Genomic DNA, 22,880 nt, shown 5'->3' with positions numbered 1-22,880 from the left:
ACACTTACAGCTTTAGCAAACACTCCCATAAGTTCAGGGAACTGGTGTGTGAGCAGAGCCAGCATGGCAGTGAAGGAGCAGAGACCAGCTGTGAAGAGGATGAAGAAGGGCAGCTCCTTCTTCGGGTAGACCGACACCTCGTGAAACACTGCTTCCACGCAGGACGGACACACAGAAACACAATATTAGTTCAGAGTACGACATTTACACCTCTTACTCCTCAACACAACCTTCACTGGGGGCTGATTTGTTTATTTTCAAAATCAACTGTAACACTCTGTTGTGGTAGACATCCACCAGCATCTTCGAGGATCGCGTCAGTTCTCAGCACTAGATGCTTCATGACTAAGCTACCAAACGCTGCTTATTTTAAGTTTCAAAGGAGCTCATTAAGTGTCCTACGCTTCAACTTTATCCAAGACGTGGCAGCCCTGACACTAAAAATGAAATGTGCACATGTGGTTACGAACCCTTAAAAGGAGCAGACAGCATGGGCATGTACCAGTCAGACTTACAGTCCTCCCATCACATTACAATCGGTATCACAACTCTCCATGATGTTCTCAACCAAATCATTTTTTCTAAAAGCAAAGGTCATCTTTCTAGCTTTTACTGGGTAACTATCAACAAGATGGCAAATTTGAGGGCAGGTATTCTAAAGAAAAACAACGAAGGCAAACCTTTTCTGTTGAGGAAGTTTAACAAGGTCAAACATCTCACAAAGTCTAACACATAGCATGCTGTCATGTTTGGCACATTGATTCACAATTTAATTTCTTATTTATGTTCAATTTTAATTAGCTGAAATAAACATGCATGTCTTTTCAGAGACACACACAGACCACTGTGCTGCTTCTCGTGGCTGTAGGCCAGCTCAATCAATGAAGGGTTTGTGAGTGAAGACAGACAAGCTTCTGGGCAGACATCAAGACAACACTCACAATCAACCTCCCACACACACACACACACACACACACACACACAAACAAAAAAAAAAAAACACACACTCTGTGAGCCAAATTCTCAAATTAAAGTGTAATTTAAAAAAAACAAAACAGCTTTTTCAGCACAGATGTTTGACATGAAGCATTTTTTTTCTTCCAAGTTTACAAACTCCCAAAATTAATTAAAGGGATTTAAACACAGAAATTTACAACAAGTTCCCTAAAAAATATATATAATATAACATTTTTTGCCCTGACTGCATTACACAGTGTGCGCGTGCATGTCAGAGCGTCTCTTACTGGGTAGCAGCTCTCTGTCTGCCGTCTCTGTACAGATGGGGTAAGGATAGAACAGGTGACCCTTCTCCAGAGGATATGGGATCATTCTGAAAGCTACAAACACACAAAAACACAAACAATTAATAATTAACAACGAGCTCCAGAATCATTCGTGTTCAGAAATAATCACCACTAAAATTTTAATACTGCCAGTTTACAGTATTTGTGTGTTAGCATGTACTTACTGCCCTCCCAGGTGCAGTGCAGAAGGTTGAGTGCCCCCTCCACCCTTTTCCAGTGCTGTAGGTGGAAGAAGGCGTAGGCAATGGCCTCGCTGTCGCCTCTTTTCAGAATGTGTTCTGGAGGAAGAATCAGACTCTTCATCTCAAGCAGGTACTGATGGGAACAAGGAGCAGGAGGAGAGAGGAACAAAGGAAGACAAGGAGAGAGAACAAAGAAGACATCTGAATGAGAAAGAAAATGAATTAAAAGTATCTCAGCATATCCATGAATAAAGTTCAATACTCACATTCAGCCCACAACAAAGTATGACACAGAGTTACATTATTACAATTCAATGCACCAAGTGTGAACACCAAGCTGTTTGACTGGGGCCAGCATACTTCCTGCTCCAACATCATTCTGAGACGGGGGTTGCTACTAGCTTGTGTTTGCTGTGTGTTTACAGCACTGGATCCTCATTTATGACCTGGGATCACTTTACATGCACATTTATTTATTTTTTTCCCCAGTTATAACATAACACAAGGAACAACGTTTTACATGGACTTGGTCGACGTCTTTTAAGTGAATGTATAAATTAAAGCTCTGGCAGTAGCAAAGAGATCACAGCACCCACCAGAAGTGCCTCATAGGTGAACTACATTTGGACAAACTGTCAGTAAAGGAAGTCAATCCTGGAAGAGAAGATATGCTCAACATATCCCACTTTAAGATTCATCCCACCAAGCTTAACTTCTCATTATGTATTGCTTGAATTTGGTTCTTGTGTGTTTTTATGTGAATGTTCTTTCGTTTTTTATGCTGAATGTTGTTTTGTGTGACTCACACAGGGGCTACACATGTAAATGAGCAGTTCTACTATGAGCTGGCATATTTACATCTTTCTTATCGACACATCTCTGTTTAACACAAACAATCTGCGTGCAAGTGTGTGTATGGTAATCTCAACTCACTTTGGGGACATGAGGATTGAACTCGACCGCTCTGTGGATGGCTTCTACTGCGTTCATCTCTGCTGTGCTCAGCCCTCTCCTGGATGCGGCCTCTGGAGAGAACCTGCACGTGCACGCAGACGGTCGTGATTCTACATCATGAGGTTACTTTGATCCATACCTCTCATGAATAGATATAGTAACAAGCAAGAACCAACATTTTACGAAGTGTTAAAAACAAACTAAATTTAAGCAGCTGCAGCATTTATTATACATGCCACACCCTGAACAATCAGACAGAAAACTCACTTCTCACAGTAACAGCGCTCAAACCTTGGGGTGTCTCACTCTTTCTACATCATCGCTATTCTCTCATTGATACTGAGCACCTCCCTGGAGCCATTTTCAACCCTATCTTAAACTAAATAGCAGTATAGGAATGTCAGATCCCTGAAGAACTGTATGTGATGAAAAGCAATACTCACTTGTCCGATACCGCCCTGGCTTTGAGCAAGGCTGCTGTGTAGCATATTGTTGCAGATTTAGGTAAGCTAATATCTGTGGAGGAGACAAAAAGACAGACAGAGACAGAAAGGACAGGGTGGAGTTTAATGAATGTGGTAAAAGTTTGGAATTACAGGTAACAGTTCGAGGGGAGGGCTGTATTTAAGAATACTGCAGATGCCCACAGGGGGTTGTGAATGAACTTAATGAGTTTGGGTTTCACGTGTGTTTTGTTATCATATCTTAGACTTTCTCTAAGTGTGATTTGCTCTCTTTTTCCAGTTGTGTCATATAAATATCTATAGACAGGAGTAAAAAAGTAGTTTCAGAACATGCTGGGCATCCTCAGATAACCCCATGCATACTTCCTGTGTGCGTCTGTGCTCTAACGAAGGCAGAAAAATGATCTTATAAACAACACCTGGCCAAATGCCTGTAGATGGTGTAACACCTGCTTTACAGAATACATCTTAACAGATGCAATTTTTACTTGCAAATAATAATTACATTTTCGCCTGTATGGATTCGGTCCTGCTGTATAAGATATGTGGTCAGAAATGGCCCCGCTCTGGCATTTTAGTTGTTAAAATAACTCGGGCTGCTTGAGGAACAACAAACACTCGACAGGGAATGTGGCGTCTGTACTCGGCTACCTTCAAGTAACTAAATACAGCTTTGTTAGTACAGTTACTGAGCTGCTCACAGGTGGCTGAGTGTCGCTCACCGTCATACTTGGCCAGAACGGCCTGGACGTCGGCGTAGTTCTGGAGCTCTAGTAGCGACTCCAGCAGGTTTTCGTGGATGTTGAACATACTGAGGAGAGGGAACTCCTTCATTAACTGGAAAACACACAACTGTTGTTACATGTAATACCAGACAGGGGGAGACACATGCACAATCAGCAGACATGAGCTTTGGGTCATCACTGTATTACCTCAAAATACTCTGTGACTGTTTATACTGAACCCATTCAGAAATGAATGCACAACACTGTGTGTGTTTCGGTTTGTGTGGGTTTTCTTCTGGCAGGTTGTGTACTTACATCTCTCATCATTTTAACTGCTTCTCTTGTTCGGCCGAGCTTTCTGGAGCACATGGCCAGCCTCCTCTTTATATACACCAACACATTGGTGTCTCTTCCTGCAAAAACAGAACTTAGCTCAATCAGATCACGCTCACCGTCCTTTTTATTAAAATGCAACAGAGGCTGAGATGGACCAGGACTACCATTCATACTGTCGCTTGATTATTACTGGCTTAGGAAAAGTGTTAAAGCATGGATTACACTCACTGTGCTGGGCTTCATATTGTGTACCATGATGTTGGAGCTGTTGGCTGCGGCGGTAGCAGCCCTCTCCAGCTTTTAGCGCCTGTTTAAATAACCGCTCAGCCTCCATGATGGTGGTGGCCTCCTCCTCTGCCAGCAAGATGTACGCTGTTGCACAGCTGTAGATGGGGATGAGAAGAAGTCAGGGAGTAATAACTAACCTGCTGCATAGCCTCTTATACACTCATTAATTCATTTACCGCCTCTCAGCGGGGTTCCTCGTTTGCCGACAAAGTGCAGCTTCTTTGAGACATAAAAATGCTCCTGAGCCTTGTGTGCTTGTCAGCAGCGTCTGACAGATCACTGATCAAAGAAGTTTTCCTCTGAGTCAACCTGCAGTCACGGCCTTGATACAAGCTGGGAGCAACATGTAGTGCTGACACAGTTCCTCTGCACTGTCTTGGTTGTCACAAATGCTCCTAAAAATAAACCTGAATTTCATGAAAAGAACTAAAGCTGCCTTCCTCTGAATGATGGAAGCACCCGGAAGGCCAGTCTGTGATGAGAAGCTTCAGATCCGCCCTTGACACCAACAAAACCTGCAGTTTACAGTTTTCCAATTTATTACAAACTGATGTGTGTGGACCTAAAAGCAACAGTAGTTTTTGGGACTTGGGGTCTGATTCATGTTTGTGAGCTACTTTTTTGGTAGAAGTTCATAGTATTAGTTTTGCAAAAGCATATTTGGTTGTACGGCATCTAGATGGGATTATGTAAATACTAAATATTAAAAGATACGATCAGCTCTCAGTTTTGATTTTCAGCTTCCTAACTGGAGTCAGCATAAAGCCATTATCAGTGATTACAAGTTAGAAAAATAAAAAATTTAAATGTATTTTTACCGACATTTCATGGTTTGAGCTCGCAGGCCATTGTGTGCACACCAACACTATTGCTACTCATAATCCTTCTACTTCCTCCCTGCAACTTCATCCTCTTCCCCAAACTGAAATTCAAATTAAAGGGTCACAATTCTGGGCGGTGATCCAGAATCCAACACAGATGCTTGACTGAAAGTGGTCACAGTGAAACTTCCAGGGAGAGATGTATAAATAGCAGCCGCGCTGGAAGCATCACAGTGGTGCCCCAAGACACACTGCTGAAGAGAAGACTGGCCAAACTCAAATCAGATGTAGTACTTATGGTCTGCTCATTTGTTATTATTTTTTATATAAAGGTTCCTTTGATTTCATCTGGTATGTGCACAACATATGTTTGGAACAACCATCAGAAAAGCACCAGTTAAATACAGCTGGTCAAATTGACCAAACTCAATTTGATGATAAGAGATTTAATTTGGAAAATTCTTTTGACTAAATTTCTAGCTCTGACAAATATAGGTAAAATATCAAAAAGCCTTCTGAAGGAATGAAACTGAATTTTACATTTCCAACAGAGCAGCAGAGCACTGCAGTGCTAAAGATACCCTTCCCCTGCTGCATTGTTGTTAAATGTATGTAATGTCTCTAACTGATTTCTTCTTTGTTGTGGTTGTATTTATTTAACACTGTCCACGGACATAAAATGAATTTCCAGAAGGATCATAAACTAAATCGAAAGAGAGCGGACCAACAGTCAAATCAGGGGAGATCGGGCTGTTGAGCCAATCCTGTTGTTGCAGTTGTAAAGTCAAGGTTAATGAGAGATTCAGTTTCATGATGCTGATTGTGGTAAAATGTAGGTTGCCGCTTTCTTTGCTAGACCGTATCCTGTTTTCAGTGCTCTGTGTGGATGAGATTAACATACTTATAATTTCTGGAATCAATACTGAGTTGTTAAAAAAATGTAATGTTCTTAAACTGTGTGCATCCACAGTAGAAATACAACTTGTGGAGAAAAAAAAACCCTTTTTGAGCGACTTATTAGATTTTACGAGTAATTCTACACATTCGTTTTGTTTTAGTCTTTATTTTCCCTCTTCTGTCTTGTATGATTTCATTTTATTTCTAGTGGTTTGCCTTTATCAGTCTATACTGTGTGCCATTCTTGTTTTGTTCTTTTTTAATGACTACTGATATACAGACCATGGCTCTCTCCAAATTCATTCAGACATGGATCTCAGAAAACTGCCTTAATATCTACCAAGAGGGCTGCAGAGTAGCTAGACTCTCTTTAGGATTATTAGAATTTGCTTTTATTAATACCTTCAACCCATGACATAATTTTAAACTCACTCTTCAAGCTCCAGAGCTTCATGTGCTGCAGAGATGCGAGCCTGTGGGTTCCTTTCTCTCCACGCCTTCTGCATGACTGCCACCACACAGAGAAACATATTAACATATTAATATGTCAAAGGGGTCACATTACGCCCTCCGCACTTAAATCAAATCACATGGTTATAAACACAGCATATGTATGAATGTGTGTTTGCTTACTGGCATCAGCAGGCCGGAGATGGTCTGAGTCACAGGTGAAGAAGGTTTGATGATCTTGTGCTGACAGGTTCATGTCATAATATGTCAGCGGCTCTCGACCTGTTACCCAAGTATACCTGGACACCAGCACAGACAGAACGACACGCTTTAATAATAAGCTACTGACTGGCACATTTTTGACAAAACACAGAAAATGAATGACGCGTCTCTGCTAAAGCTCAAACAGAAAACAATTCTGATTGGCGGGTTTACAGCTGAAGAGAAAAACTGGATAATTACAACATGAGGAATCAAAAAGTGGGGGATGACTCAACAGAAGGAACACAGGCAAAGACATCAAAAAGATAACAAAAGAAGAATGGCACATAATAAAGACAGACAAATCAGTAGGGGGAAAGACATAAAAATAAAATCACACAAAGGCACAAGAGAGAAAATAAAGACCAAAACAAATCTGATGACACTCAAGAGGCAGGAAAGTTGACACGAGAAAGACCTGAAAGACTGGAAAAGCAAACAAGAGAAGACACAGATGAGAAAGAACGATGGAAAAGTCAGAGGAAAACTGACTCCAAGTGAGCTGGACTTCAGATGCAGGTTGCTTTGCTGTTGTCACTCACCGGTTATATTCGGCTCCGCGGAATAAATTCAGTGGATTTCTCCATACTTTACATTCTGCAGAAGGGAGACACAAAGAGCACAACTGTAGTGATGAGCGTCAAGGGCAAAGTTGGCACTGAGCTTACTCGGCACACTTCAAAGGGTTCGCCTGCGCATTCTGCCATCTCTACCCTGCAGCTCCATGACTGGCACGTGGATCTATGTGAGAGCATGGCTGACAGAGGAAAGGCCTTCCAACTCCTCAGTGACCAAACAGGTTCCTGCACAAACCTACACTGCTGGCAAGCCTGTGTTTGAGCTGATGGCACTGAACACATCGATGTTGGTACAGGGCTTAACTATATGGGTTTTTATAATATGTATGCACCAATAAGATGTGTGGCTTACAGTGCGCTGATATCAAACATCAACATGACAAGTGCTGCTCAACCAACTAAAAGAGCTCTGCGTGAGCTGAGACGTCCCCTCACTGTGTCACTCAGGATTCAGTTTTGAGAGCAAAAGTTTCAAATGTGCAGTAATCCCTGGAAGCCTAAAGCTCAGACTGCAGACTGACTGCTTCTGCCTACTTTTGGATCTTTATGATGTCAAGATATGAGAGGAGATATCACTAACATGGTCATCTCAAGCACAAACGCTTAAAAAGTAAAGAGAAAATGTCTTCTTTCACATAGTGGATGACCTGCACCAAGGCCCAGCAGAAGATAAATACAGATTATTTTGAAGTTTGAGTTATGCAAAGCTGCTCTTGTAGAGTTTAAGAATAAAAAAAATTAAGCTGGAAATCAGAATAAGGAGCTCACTTAAATTATTTGATTGCCTTTTTTAAAGAAGATGCATAAAATATCCATGAAAACCCAACACACATCGCAAAACTCATATTCTATTACTAACGACTTAAACAGAGAAAATTATTTCTTATGTGTTTATTCACTGATTTTTGTACTAACTGAATAACAAACTGTCCTGCCTAAACAAACAAAAGCCTCTCACTGACAATAAAACCGAATTTCAAAGTCAAATTAGAAATAAATCAATACTACGCGCACAAAATTCACGCTTTGCCACATTCAATTCCAGAACCATGACTAATCAATCACGGGTCTTCACTGAAAACCCATCTGTGACAAAGACAAATATTAAGCTGCGACATCCATCTCTGAATTGAGCTGAGCGATTTTCACAGAGCAGATTATTAGCCAGCAAACGGAGGATTAGTACACTTGAGCACACATAATCCTATTTCACTCAAAGTTGTTTGGCTGAAAACAAAAGCGGCTGCATCACGTCTCCACAAAGAGTTCAATGACCGAACGCTCGAAAACACGCCGTTAAACTGACTGGGTGAGCTCATTTAACCAAACTGTCACTGCAACTCGTATTTGGTTCTGATTCTTTAATAGACAGAGGCTGTCTGGACTAAAGCAGGCTGGGACTCATGCTGCATTATGTATATGCTTATGTAGCATAAACGTTTTCCCTTATCACTGGCAAAGGAACCAAGGGAATTATTCAGCAGAGACATTTTCCTCTTTTGAAATGAAAGACTTCACAGACGAGCAAATATACATTCAACGGATTAACCAAGATCAAAGCATCACTAATGGAGAAGTCAAGATGCTCACACAGCTCACTCTGGCTGTGGAAGATGCTTCTTGACAAGCTTTAATTTCTTAGACTGCCTTGTACTGCTTACAGTTCTAACAGTACATTTATTTAAAGAATTGTATTTTTCCAGATCTTAATGCATCTACAAACAAATCCATTTTCTGCTGTTTTTCCAGGTTAGTGGAGCAGCAGTCTAAGCAGATGCATCCAGGCATCCCTCTCCTCCACCCCGCTCTTTCGGTGGGAGACCGAGTCACCTTTTTGCAATCTTTTTCTATAAGCAGATCAGAGCTCTTACCAGACACACTTTGCCGACTGGAGTCAGCCTCCCCATTACTGGCGTTTGAGTTACTGGGAGAGCTGCTGTCCACTCCTCCCAGCAGGGGGCGCAGGTGGCTCACAGACACCTGCTCTATGAAGGAGGTCCCATATTTTCTGAAATACCACCACTCGAAGATCTGAAAGAAAGAAAGACAGAAAGAAACTCATTCACTTAACTGCTCATTCAATGAAGATGATACATTCAAGTGTTCACATTTTTTGTGCATATTCTTCTTAAATTAGCACCACTTAAAATAATTCTCTCTTTAACCTGCTTAAAATGGGAGTAAATCTACTTTCAATGCCAGCCACACAATTTTTAATCAGAACAAAGTAAAGACAATTACTAGCTAGTAAAGCTGAGACCTCCAGCAGCTAGCTTAAATAGTCGCTATTCTCCATCTGTTTTAACACATCTTTATTACAGTAATCTGAGTGTGGGCTGATTAACACTGTATCAATGGGAGTCAAGCTTGTGCCACAGAGGCCCCGGGTATACTTCACCAATTACCACCTTAGGCTAAAGGAGAGGATCCAATCAGTGAAACCTGCTCTTTGATTGGATGGAATTTAGCAGACAAAACATGGAACTCAATAATAAAATAAATTTAAAAAAAATAACATCGATTGGAAAATTTAAATTTAACTTGAGTAGTGATTCTGTACACACAGTTGTGTTCCAGTGACTAACGACCAACTCAGTTTAGATCATTCAAAATAACTCAAACAAGTGCCTGAAGGCATTTCCATATGGTGAGATTTGCTTCTAGAAGGACTTTTAATATCTAAACGTGATTATTTTACGAGTTGTACAGACTGCCGACTGCTAAAGCTGATGTACTGTGGAGCCTCTGCTTGAAGGAGGAAATGACAAATTTTGATGGGGCTCCTACAGGAATCTTGGAAAACGAGCTAATTGGAACATCTCTCCCACTTACAGAGAAACAAACACTATTGCTTCGATGAAACCAACTGGCGTCCACATTTCTAAATAATTTCACAGAGCATGTGCAGAGCTCAACACCATTTCCAAGCAGCCTACGCACACTGGCCAATCGCCCGCAGGGGAAGAGAGAGTGAGTTAATTAAGAGAGGGGCTATTTTAAACTGCGCACCAACCACTGTTACACAGTTTGCCGTCTCTGTGAAGAACCTGAAAAAGAAATGAAATACTTGGAGCGTCTTTTGTTTAATGCACAGCAATAGAGAGTTCTATTCTTATCTTTTTCCACATCCCAAACAAAACAACCCAGCACGTGTTCTCGGTAATTTAAAAAGCACAAAAACATTCAGTGTGTTGCATTCTGATGCACCAGGCAGCAGAATAAACACTGATAGTGCAGGGAGATAATCTCATGGAGGACCAAATGAGGTTTGATATCCTTTCATTTCAGCTTTATATGACCTGTGAATGTGTGATTAAAGCCCTAACAAATTATATCCCAGGCTCAAAATCACCAGGGGGCCACCTCTGAAAATTAATTTTCTCCTTTTAACATGGAAGAGAATGTCAAGTAAAAGCACACAGTGATTAAGTTAGATTCATCAAGGATGTGATTTTTGCTTAAAAAAAAAAAAAGATCCATTTAACAGCCGGAGGTTTCAACACCATTTATATTTGATATTTGTATGCTTAAGTATAAACAGGGCAGCCAACTTAAACATTCACACTTTGCAAATAAAAATTACTGCTTTATTTATAATAAATTTAAACCAGTATCAGCTTCAACAATCAACAAATATAAAGAATGAAGCACATCTTACCAATATGAGTCCTGATATGAGGGAGGAAGTACCTGTCAGGGCCACGTAGAACTTGGGCGTCAGGGTGTTGAGAAACATGCTTACTACAAGGAAGACACAGAAAGAATAAAGACAGATTAAAAAAAGGCCTCCTCTACATCACAGGGGAGGTACTTTTGAAAACATATCTTTGAAATGTTGAATATTCATAAAAAATAGGTCATGTCTATAGAGAAGAAGAATAAAGACGGTAAAGACAGACATTAAAAAGACTCAGACATTTATGGTTCCAGCACATGTCATCCACATGCGGTGTTTGGCATTTCCCAGAGAACCCTGCTGCTCACACTTGAAATTACACAACACTATGAAACCCAGGTAGAGTTTAACTTCAGGGAAACGGAAACAAAACTGAGCTCAACTGACAGCCTTAACAGAAATACCATATTTTGAAGCATTTTGCAAAGCTTTGCCACGGAAATGTTATTTATAGCACAAAAATGGAACCCTGGATGATGTCTAAATAACTGTTAACAAGGTTAATATAGTAGAAACAGAGATCGATTTTCTCAGTGTGGTCATAAACTCTGGCTATAGATTCTTAAAGCCTACATTTTAGTCACACTGACAGAGCTGATTATAGGTTGAGATTCTAGCGAGAGTGCACTGCTGGAAGCAGTCCAAGTGGATTTATTTCAAAGTGAATAGTTATAAATTTTTTACAGATTAAAAATGCTGTACAGTTTACAAAGCTAAGCCTTTACAAATCAAATGACATTCCTCCATTTACTATAAAGAAACTGTCAGAGGTGCATACAGAAGCCTTCATTTATCCAATATTTATTTTTAGTGCCTGGGAAATGCCTCTACTCTGAATCGCTACATTTAAAAGCAAAAAATAAATAAAATCAATCAGTGTTTGCTCTTATTCCACTATCACACAGAGCCCTTCACACAGCGATGGCCTGAAACAACCTGAAATATTTTACTAAAATTTGCAGTTGAAGCATCTGTGGATACTCCAATTACTGTGATTAAATATGGGAAAGGGGAATGGCTAGAACCGCATGCACCATAGTTTTCTACTAGCAGCAGATTTGGAAGGAATCTTCAACTACCTTACCGAAAAGATCAGCAGCGTGACCTCTGTGCAACTTCAAATGCCTGATGATCTTCTCTGATTCTTTTAAATGTTTGACCAGAACACTGACTCGAGAAAGCAACGGAGAGCTGTCTGCAGAGCTCAGAAAGAAGCATCTACATTAAAATGGTAAAGGCTATTATGTTATTCTTACAAATATAAGGTTCATGGGACTGCAGTCAACCTCCTATGATGTGGAAATGGAAAGAAACCATCCAAAACCATTCAAGCTGAACTCCAAGGTCAACATACGTCATTTCTGATCACACCATCCATCACATTTTAAACTACACTTGGTCTCCACTACTGACAGAAAAGACACAAGAGCAAAATGCATGTTGACAAGCCCCAAAGTCCTTTGGACTGATGACACAAAACTGGAGCTTTTTGGCCACTCAGATCAGTTCTATGTTTACAGGTGGAAAAATGATGCTTTAAAAGAAAATAACACCTCACTGTTGAAAGGGCTGGGGCATCTGGCACAGTGAACCTGTGCAGGGCACAATGAACGGCCAAGGCTACCAAGGTGAAAAATACTGCAATGGGATAATGGTCCAAAACCAAAAAAGCTAACAGCACCCAAGAAAGGCTGAGAAATAAACACTGGACTATTCTTAAATGGCCCTCCACGAGCCGGGATCTGAGAATTGCAGTGTGGAGACACTGTCCCTCAAAAGAGCACTTGACAGTTACTCAGGAAGAGTGAGCCGTGTGAGCAAATGCAGACGAGTCATTGTGAAATACAGAGATCATTGTACTGGAGATCACTGTGGTCTGATTTGTGGAAGGGTATCAACAGCTTTGTCCATGTCTGTATATTTGGGGTGCACTGTATACAGTAAGTCATTTCAGATTCACTGTGTGTAGCACTAATTTTCAGACACAGTTTCGTTCACATAAATCCCTCAGTCAGTCCACAAACAAGTGTTAGCAGCCATCGAGCAAAACAACACACCCTGATTACGGTTTAACAAGACGATGGCCACACTGCATGAATCCTGATAGCCTCCAGTAATATTAGTTTGTTTTTAACTATAGTTAAAAACTATAGTTAAAAACGAACTAACAAAAACCAACTAAATTTTGTTCTTACTCTTACATCTACAAATCTTTTCTAGCCTCTTCTCTCATGAAATGACAGCTCAATGGGATAAGAAGGCTCGATTTAAAAAGAAAAAATTGAAGAAGAGAAACATTAGAAAGCAATATTTAATCATGTGTTTCGCCTGTATCTTACAGCACAGCTTTCCACCATCAAACTGACTGCACATAAAAACTAAACTAACCATTACAGCTGTACCATTTTAGGATTGGGCTCAAAGAAACAGTGTGTTTTGTGCTGCAGATTTCAGCTGAGCCACTCTTGATGCCTCTGCGCTCTGTCTGAAACTTTGCTTTTACTGGTGTTTGAATTGAAACTTCAAAATGACAACACAAATTTTGTTCTTTGAAAATAGATGTTGTCTCATGGGCAAATGGGAGGTCTCACAACTCCACTGAAACCATCTACCTTCAGTATAAACTTTTCTTTCTGGTGTGTTCTGTGTTAGCTTGTTAGTTTGCAGGTGCTGTCGAGTGTAACCGCAAAAATGGAACCAAATATAGAACCTAAAGGGAAAAGCAAGCTGAATTTTAAATTTTAAAGGGTTAGGATTGGTCAACGAAAAACCCTAAGAGTCCTCTGCCTTCTGTTTGCAATTTTGTTCTGAGAACGGTGTTACAGTACAAAAGCGACAGCTGGTATTGTGAACTGTGACATTTCTACTCACTCATAATCCTTAATTATTTTCACTGGGCCTTCGTTTAGCTCTTCAGGTCATCCACAGGCTAAAACAACCCTTTTAGCTCCAATCCCTTAATAAGCTACCTTGAATTTAAGGCAGCTTCCTTTTTATATGCTGCCCCTCACAAACAAAAGACAAACACGAGGTAGGAGGACCTCCATACTTCAGATGATCATATCAAGTTTCTACACAGACTGTCAGAAACTGAGCAATTACTGCAGACTGAAGCTTGGGCTCCTGGATCTTGGAGAATACTTGTACTGAACTCATTATTTCTGGCCATGTTTAATATGAGCTTCCACCATTGTAATGGTTTATATATGACAGCGCAGAGGAAAATAAAAAGGCAAATTTGAGCTGGATCATTGCAAAAATGAACTCAATGGAAAAAAAATATTGAACTATTTAAGGAAATAAGTGCTAACTGGGTGATGCTCACAAAATGGTAGCGAGTTAACACCCCTTAATTAAAAATCTAGCACCTTTAATTAAGGAGCAAAAAAGCCAGAGGCCTCGGCTATGTGTGAAAAAGGTTTTTTTGGTTAAAAATTAAATCCAAGAAAAGGAAACAGCACTAGCCTCAAGCCAACATTTCAGACATAAAATAATGATTCACTACGGAGTGGCTGAGGATTGTAGGTAAAGTCTTTCCACACAATCAGCTGCTGACTTGCTCTTTGTACAGCCACTCTGCATACTGAAGTTGATGATTAAACAACATAACAGAAGAATTTAAAAAAAAAAAAAATCATATCTCAATTATTCTGTTTGATTCTGCGATCATGGATACTCATAGAATTTGGAAAAATTGTGCACAACTTAAGAAAAGATTGTCATTTAATTATTTATTTCCACAAACTTGCATAATGATAAATGATAAATCACTCCCTGCCGCAGCCTGGCAGGGAGTGATCGTGGACTTTAGCTAAAACTAAAGGGAAATGGCAAAACCCGGGGACTTATTACAAAACAAAAATTATTTAAAGATTGATCACCATGTTGATTATCTGTAAATAGTTGATAGAAGTCAAGGCTGTAATTAAACACTGAATGGCAAATTTTCCAATACCATCCTGTTTTCTGGCGACAAAGCAGGACATCTCCCTCGTGCATTTGGTGTAAAGTTTAGAGATCTTATTAGCTGACGTAAACAATGCCATACTGGCAAGGTACTGTATTTTGGTTGGGTTGTCATGTTAATTTCCTGTGAATCACACGGAGGATAAGAAAGGCGGACAAAAGATTCAGAAACCCAGCCTCATTTGCACTCAGAAACACACACGTGCATAAATTAAGTGCAGCTGGACAGCTATTCATTGCAGTGAAGTGGAGGCTCTCATCCCAGCAGAGAAGCTCTTTCAGTTAGGTCTATGGAAAAACAGGCTTAGCAGCTGCTGTAAGTCTGCAGTGTCTGGTCTCTCAACCACTGCTGTCTGGCTGGAAAAGCACTCTTCATCCAGCCAATAAATCTAGCCATAACTAATATACAGTGTTAGTATATTCATAATCCAAATGTCACACATTCAAACTCCCAAAACAATTAAAGCTTGACATCAGAATACAACATTTATTTATCCCTGTTTTACATCATTCTGGATTTGGATTTATTGGCTGTCAGAAACGTGAAATGGTTTTTGTTACCGGTAACTAAAGGGTAGATCTATTTTTAGTTTGTACAAAAACTCCCCAACTTTTCATAAACAGTAAAAACATATATAGTTCATATCGTCTAAAGGGCTTTAAGTGGCCTAGAAAAGCATTATGTAAATGCTAGTATATTTTGATTTACCAAAGTCTAAAATGATGAGATCAGTGCATTTACAAGTAATCCTAAGTGTGCACTCTGTAAGGGAGCAGATAAGAGTCAGAGTCCACGACCACCTGCTGTTTAACCTTTTAGTTTGTGAGGGGCGGCGAATCACAAGAAGTTCATTTAAAGGGAAAGGTGCTGAAACAACTTATTTCAGACAGAGGATGACCTGAGGGTTATAGGAAGCTGCTGTAGTCAAGTCAAAGAACATAAAGCTGAGACAGAAAAGAGCTTTTACTCCTCAGAAAATGTAAGAGTTATTGTGACACTGATTTCAGCTAGCCAGACTCACATTGCCTCTGTTTTAACAGCTATTTAATTTGATATGCAGAACAAGGTTCTCTCATTTACATGGCTCTGCAACTAACTACAATCATGAAGCTTGACTGAAATCATGCTTGGTTCACCAGTCCATGCGCTCCACGTCCTGCTGTGAGTAAGCGCTACATTATTCCAAATTCATATTACTGAATTGAATTTACAATGAAAAATGGCTTTGAGAACCTACCATGTTTGACAAACTTTATTAATCATCAAAATCCTGCATACTTAAACTAATGGTTCAATCTAACGTCAGTGTGAGGAGACAATTCTTCCACACACTAATTTTATTTGTTACATTGCCATGACCCAACCCGGTGACACTTCATGCTCTAACTGCACTTTCCTTTAGCCTGGTTGGCTGCTACAATTACTACCAAGAGTTAATACTAGCCAGAAAATAGCGAGAGAGTCGGGTTTGAGAGTAAGAAGATGAATTGGAGGGACAAATTCTATCAGGCAGATTCAGGACTAAATGTCACTGGAGACAGCAAAAGATGTGACCTTTACTGAAGAGGGGGGACAGTCGGCAGACTGCTGGCCTGACTTGAATGATAAAAGACATGACGTGAGACACACGTGAACACGCCTATTCAGACATGCACGCAGTCTTCTATCTCATATACGCACATACACAAAGTGTGTCCATCAGTTACAAGAAAAGAAAAAGTAAGACGTCAGTTAATTTGCGTTTTAAATAAAAATCACTGATCCTTTTTGAAGGATGATAATAAAGAACCACTTCCAAATGGTCAAATACATTATAAGCCTCCAAGTCTGATGTTCTGATGTTCATCAAAGTGCAGCTTTTGCAGCACCTTAATCTCATGCAAATATTTTTGTTCTCCCCATAGTGGTTTGTCTGTAGCCAAACAAGTTACCATTTATTTAAGTTAATGAAATGTTTCATTTTTTTAATTGATCCAGATCCAGGAAGTAGGAGGTATTACGTCTCAGATCACCTTTACTTTCTGTGCTCCAAGTGAACTATAAAAATCATAATGTACACTACACAGTCTGATCATGACATCAATAAGGAAATTGATTCAGATCGGCGCATGCAATCTTATCAATATTCTGTCCTTTTAAAATACTTTCAAAACAGCATGGCTGACCCCTGTGTCGACAGACAGCTCTAATCCCATTCTGATTCTTTGAGTAATGCATTTATTTATGACATACAACATACACTGCACTAGGAATTTTAATTTCAACAATATCTTTTCTTCCAATAATTTTTAAAACAATATCAAGATAAAACTGTCATGTTTTTAATGTATTTTTGTGTACAAAGCTCTCAAGTTGTCTTCTCTTATCTTTGCATCATAAATCAAGAACTCCTATTTCCTCTACAATGCTGGCTCTTTTCTCAAAGACGCAATTTAGTTCAGCTTGATGACAAAAAGAACCTTTGGTCAACAAAATACTCCAGTAAAAGTTGAAGTATTGAAGCAACTTTACTCAAGTAAAAGTGAAAACATACAGGATTTACACAACTGAATTTAACAAGACGTTTTGTAAGCCGTCCTGGCTGCTGTCCATCCCCTACACTGACACTATACTATTTATACTGTCTTTAACTAGACGGTATACAGTTGGTATAAAGGTGGAATTCAGTGAATGAGTCTGAGCATCATCAGCTTAAATTCAAGTTCATTTCTGCTACACTTGACATAGTCTAGCATAACCATGAGGACCACACCCACTGTGCATCAGTCCAAGACAATGCTTCAAACTCACCACAGTATGACAAGCTGTGCAATCCAGCACTAAACTACACAGTAGTTTTGACATTTGAGTAACGCAAAGTTAGTATAGCTTACTTTGTTTACAGGACATTTCACAATATTGAAAATACATCATACAAACTTCACTGTTCAGTCCTTTAAATCTAACCTTGCTTCTCACTCCCCTGTCCTGTCTAACGTCTTACATCGTTTGTCTTTGTGACTAAAGTTAGCTTGAATTCTTTTCTCTCCCTGAAACATACAGCTCCGCACCTTCACACAACACAGCGTACAACAAGCTTTGTTGAGCTGATTGAAATGTTAACTTAAAAAAGCACTATTTAGGTTCTGAAGTACTTAAACCAAAACTGAAGTACTTAACCCCCCCACCCCCCACCCCATTTATAGTGAATATAAATGCTATAAATGATTCCACTGAACCTACGAGCCTGTTTGTAGATGTAAGTAGAAAATAATTTTTAACATGTAGAAGTAGAAAGTACAGCTTATTGTGTAAAAATGTAGGGAGTAAAAGTAAAAAGTTATCTGTGGTATAACAAGCAGAGAACAGATACCTGAAAAATTCTATGTAAATGCAATAGCATTGTATTTGTACTCTGGTCAAAAGGATCTCAAATCACCAGCTATTTCATCAGGTACACCTTGCTAATATTAGATGGACGCCCCTTTTTGTAAATGAATAAAGAAGTGGCAAGTTTCTTGGGGACAAGCTTTACTGCTCGCATATGGAGCTGAACTGTATCCTACGAGTTTCTTCTTTCATGTTGTTGAACTGCTGATTACATTTAAAACGTTTAAAGAGCTTGGAAGGGGTGAAGATGCACAAATGCATATTGGATTAGCACTGGGAATAAAAAAGCAATACAGACACATTTTCAGATAGTTTAGTTGACTTAATCTAAAAACAGAGCTGTAACTTTCAGCACTGGGAATAGGTTGCTGTAACAGGGTGATGGCTGTGCTTAAAGACGTGCATTAATCTCGTGTTTTCTTGTAAGAAGCAGTTTGCGGGTGGCATGAGACAAAGCTAGGAGGGTCTTGGAGGCTGCCTGCATCCCAATGTATGTTGCAAGTCACTGCAGCTCAGCTGTTCATGCTTGAAATGCTAGTTGGCAGTGCTGATTAGGCAGGGCCTCATAGCCTGGCTCATATTGCAGGCCCTTGCTGATTGGGAAGGAGAGCCTGTCTTGGTCCGACTACCTCTGCTGACCTTTGACTAAGATGGACATCTCTCACCGCAGCAAAAGTGCATGTGTAACAGGGTCCATGGTTTTGAGATTTTGGCTTTACCTTCGTGTAAATGTGCAGGGTTGACTACATGCCTTTAATGCAGAAAAAAAATTCCAGGCTATATGAATAGCTCAGAGCTTATTTAGTGTTATTTCTAACAAGGCTCTGTTACTTATTGCCAAGAGAAATGTTCACAGTAGCTACCATTTGTGCACACATGTTAGATTATTATCAGCACTGAAAAATTAATGATCTTCAAACTTAAGAACTGTGTTAACCGAGGACAGAGACAGTTAAAGTAACTCATCTAAACATACGAGGAATTTATTTTGGGTATCTATGGAAACAGTTGAAACAAAGAACGTAGAGCCAAACTGGTACTTTTCCCTTGTGCGGAAAAAAGATCTAACAACTAAGTCTCTATTAATCAGAAGACAGACTGTATCCATATTTGTATTGTATAATGCTCAACATCCAAACATAAATATAGAACCCGTTCCAGGACAAAAACTGAGAGTCTTCTGCAATTAAGGTGCCACTTAAACACAGCAGCCCAAAAATATGCATCTAATTTACAAGTGTGTAATCATAATATCAAAAAAGCCAATAATTTTAAATCAGAGAAAGCATAATTTACACGAAGACTAGAAAGTAAAACAATAAAAACTTCCAGAGAGATGCCAGCAGAAAATCTGCTTTTTAAGTGTCTTTTTAAGCACCTAGAAGATCATTGTTTTACAAGATTTGTTATCTTCATTTAAAAAAAAGATTTAAAATAAAATGCAACATACAAAACTGCTTTGGGGAGGCCTTAAATGCATTGGCATTAACATTGCGTTCCGTTCATGTCATTAAAGCAACTGGAAAAAAGGAGAATAACTGATGGACAAGGCAATTGCTGTTGTAATCTTACAACAACTGGGATTTTGTGCAGGAGCTTTGTAGATGCTGATACAATCAAAATAACCCTTCTTCCCCATTTAAAATATCTTTTTAATATCATTAGAGAATAAAAGCAATACATAAAAAACAAGCACAGGTGGCAGAAAGAAAAAACACACAAAAGCAAAAAACACCAAACAAGGCTTATTAAGCCCTCCACAACAGGCCACTTTGTAAACACAGATATCAGCAACAGCTCGCATATTCCTAACACACAAGCACACACAGATACACAACTAAAACATAACACACACACACACACACACACACACAAAATCAGCAGGCCTTCACCCACGCGCTGAGCAAACAGTCCACTTCATGAATATCAATACGAAATGTACAGGACCACCTGCTATACAATATAAAGGCCGTGTGCAAAGAAAAAGATCAGAAACACGGCTGCCATACAGTTCCTGACTACACATAGCCCGTCAGCTGCACACCAAATAAAGCAGCACCAGATAACTTACCCTCCATATGCACTGGAGCCACCAGCACACTAACATTTGCTACTTCAAAAAAGTAAAAAAATATATATATATTTTTGGTTAAACCTGATGTTTTGTTGCTCTTTCAAAAAGAAAAGAAACAAAAACCAAAGCCTTTGGGAGTCCATATCAATACCCACATCTAATCAGAAGCTAGTCAACTTTCATAGAGCACATTTATTAGTGAGGGCTCTGGTTTGGTCACGTTTTCTTGATTGGGGCCCGTCTTTGAATGACAGCAGGGCAACACAACTGTGAGCCAGTTCTGTCCTCCTCTTCCTCTAGTAAACCAGCAAAATAAGTACAAAGGGGAGTCTGAAGATGCCAGTCCAGCCAATCAATAACATGGATTTTAATAAAGGGAGGTGGGGGAGGTTTGCTCCTTAGTCTCCTCCTGCAGAGGTAACCATGACAACCCCAAATGACCCTACAGGAAAATGGATGAAGCAATCTTTTAGAGATACGGAAGTCCCTTCAAATCTGTTATTAATACAAAAGAAATTATTATTTTCTGTTAACCAGGGACACTTTAATTAATACAAATTAATTTAAGCAGCAGCCTCTTTGACACACACACACACACACACACACACACACACACACACACACACACACACCCTTTTACTTTTAGCCTCAGCCAAGTATCATGTCAGTTATCAAAATGGCCACTGACCCATTTTAAATGGAGAAAACTCAGGTTTAAATATTTTTGTCCCCACAAAGCTGTTGAGGGGACGGTTTAACATTATCATCAGCTCACGTCAGAGGCATAATTTCTCACTTGATCAATTTATTAGATTCAATAACATTCGGGTCATGAGGCACTTCCTTTCTTTTTCAGCCTGCTGAAACACTAGAGTGATGATGTGGAAAGCAATGGAAAATTAAAAGGCTGACAAGATTAGCTGCAATATCACGTTTATGGTTGAACAAGATGATGACAAATGCAGCAATTTCCTCTACAAGATGCTGCTGAGCCAATTCAATTATTACTGTGCTTCCTTGAGGATCCACAGAGAGGAATGATTAAAAAAAGAAAAACCAAAAACAAAAGATAGCAACCGCCAATGATTTAGTAACGCACTGCTCCTTTACAAAACACGAGCAACAAACACTACTAAGGGTGATGAGAGTCTGATTAATAGTAAATGGACTAGTACTTGTACGACGCCTTTCCACTCAGTTTTGAGCACTTAAAGTGCTTTCACTACAAGTCTCATTTACCCAGTCACACACATTTATACAGTGCTTTTATATATACACACCTAAGCATTTTCATGTAATATTCACACACACTCACATGGATGAATTGGAAGGCCGTATAGCTTATGGCCATACTACCCTGATGATAAAGAGGATGGAAATACTAATTTTACCACAATTCTGAGAAAGAAAAAAAAAGCTCCACAAAATCCCAAATGTTTGGGAATGACAGCAACGAAGCCATAAAGTGGTAGGCTACATAAAATCACAGAGCAGGGTCAGTGGACGCTGAGGCGCATAGTCCACAGAGTCAATCAGTACTGACCTCCAAACTTCACGTGGCCCTCATGTTATCATGCTTCTCTGTCTGGCAATGCAACAAATGTGTCTGAGTTTGGCGGTTGCCATGAGAATGGTACTTATCTGTTTGGTGGGGGGTGAGGGGATTATAGTGTGTGGTTGTTTTTCAGGAGTTGGACTCAGCCCCTTATTTCTAGTGAAAAGAACTCTTAATGCTTCAGCAAGACATTTTGGACGATTTCATGCTCCCAACTTTGTTTGTTTGGGAATGGGCCCTTCCTGTTTCAACATGGCTGTGCGTCAGTGCAAAAAGCAAGGTCCATAAAGAAATGGATGAGGGAGTTTGGTGTGGAAGAACTTCACTGGCCTGCACAGAGTCCTGACCTCAAACTGATAGAACACCTTTGGGACTAAGGACACTGTGAGCCAGGCCTTCGCCTCCAACATCAGTGTCCACCTCAGAAATGCATTTCTCAAAGAATGGTTGAAAATTCCCACACAGAAAGCCTTTCCAGAAGAGTTGAAGCTGTTATAGCTTCGACTCTGTCAGGGTGGGCTGACATATTATTAAACTCTATGAATTACGTATGAGATTTCACTCAAGTTCATACATGTGTTCCTACCTAGCTCTGGAAACCCTGGGTTAATTTAGTGAGTTGATAACCAGCTTCTCGTGACCGCTTATCCTGACTGGCAATGTTAAGGTAATTAAATAGAGATAAGGTAAGTTAAAGGATACCCTGGGTACGTTGTGAGTCTGTTCTTTTAGTGGCAGACAGCAAAGCTCCACCATGTTTACCTGCCCCTTAAGTGAACTGGTAAATACTCTTCACACAGACTGGTATGAGATTCTGTCCATACCATTGTGCTTCAAGCCTTATTCCCATTCAAGCTCATTCTGGTAACCTAAAAATACTTTTCATCAGCAGCCAAGCACACATAATAATTATGGAGGAGGGTGAACACCAAAAACAGTCATGTTATAATGCGTCATCTCACCCACCAACAGCATAGGG

The 22,880-nt window shown here is 39.8% G+C and overlaps 1 protein-coding gene across 6 annotated transcripts in view; it reads right to left on the bottom strand.

Annotated features, from left to right (window-relative positions):
- The window catches only part of LOC102312245 (suppressor of tumorigenicity 7 protein homolog), a 57,042-nt gene that overhangs the window by 3,950 nt on the left and 30,212 nt on the right, over positions 1-22,880 (bottom strand). For 3 of the 6 annotated variants that reach the window (XM_014338760.2, XM_014338763.2, XM_042227179.1), the window contains 13 exons: positions 10,919-11,001; positions 9,132-9,291; positions 7,225-7,279; positions 6,605-6,720; positions 6,404-6,479; positions 4,194-4,348; positions 3,945-4,042; positions 3,627-3,756; positions 2,884-2,956; positions 2,420-2,522; positions 1,469-1,619; positions 1,245-1,337; positions 9-151 (listed from right to left, as the gene is read on the bottom strand). In XM_014338760.2, coding sequence (XP_014194246.1) covers positions 9-151; positions 1,245-1,337; positions 1,469-1,619; positions 2,420-2,522; positions 2,884-2,956; positions 3,627-3,756; positions 3,945-4,042; positions 4,194-4,348; positions 6,404-6,479; positions 6,605-6,720; positions 7,225-7,279; positions 9,132-9,291; positions 10,919-11,001 — 1,436 coding nt within the window. The remainder of the gene's footprint in view (positions 1-8; positions 152-1,244; positions 1,338-1,468; positions 1,620-2,419; positions 2,523-2,883; positions 2,957-3,626; positions 3,757-3,944; positions 4,043-4,193; positions 4,349-6,403; positions 6,480-6,604; positions 6,721-7,224; positions 7,280-9,131; positions 9,292-10,918; positions 11,002-22,880) is intronic. The other 3 variants (XM_042227180.1, XM_042227181.1, XM_042227182.1) reach the window with 3 other exon arrangements.

The sequence above is a fragment of the Haplochromis burtoni genome, unplaced genomic scaffold, assembly GCF_018398535.1.
Source record: "Haplochromis burtoni strain Fernald_Lab_line unplaced genomic scaffold, NCSU_Asbu1 Contig_248, whole genome shotgun sequence".
In the NCBI taxonomy this organism is placed as follows: Eukaryota; Metazoa; Chordata; class Actinopteri; order Cichliformes; family Cichlidae; genus Haplochromis; species Haplochromis burtoni.
Note: the sequence above shows the minus strand (reverse complement) of the source record. Positions and strands in the feature narration are given on the sequence as shown.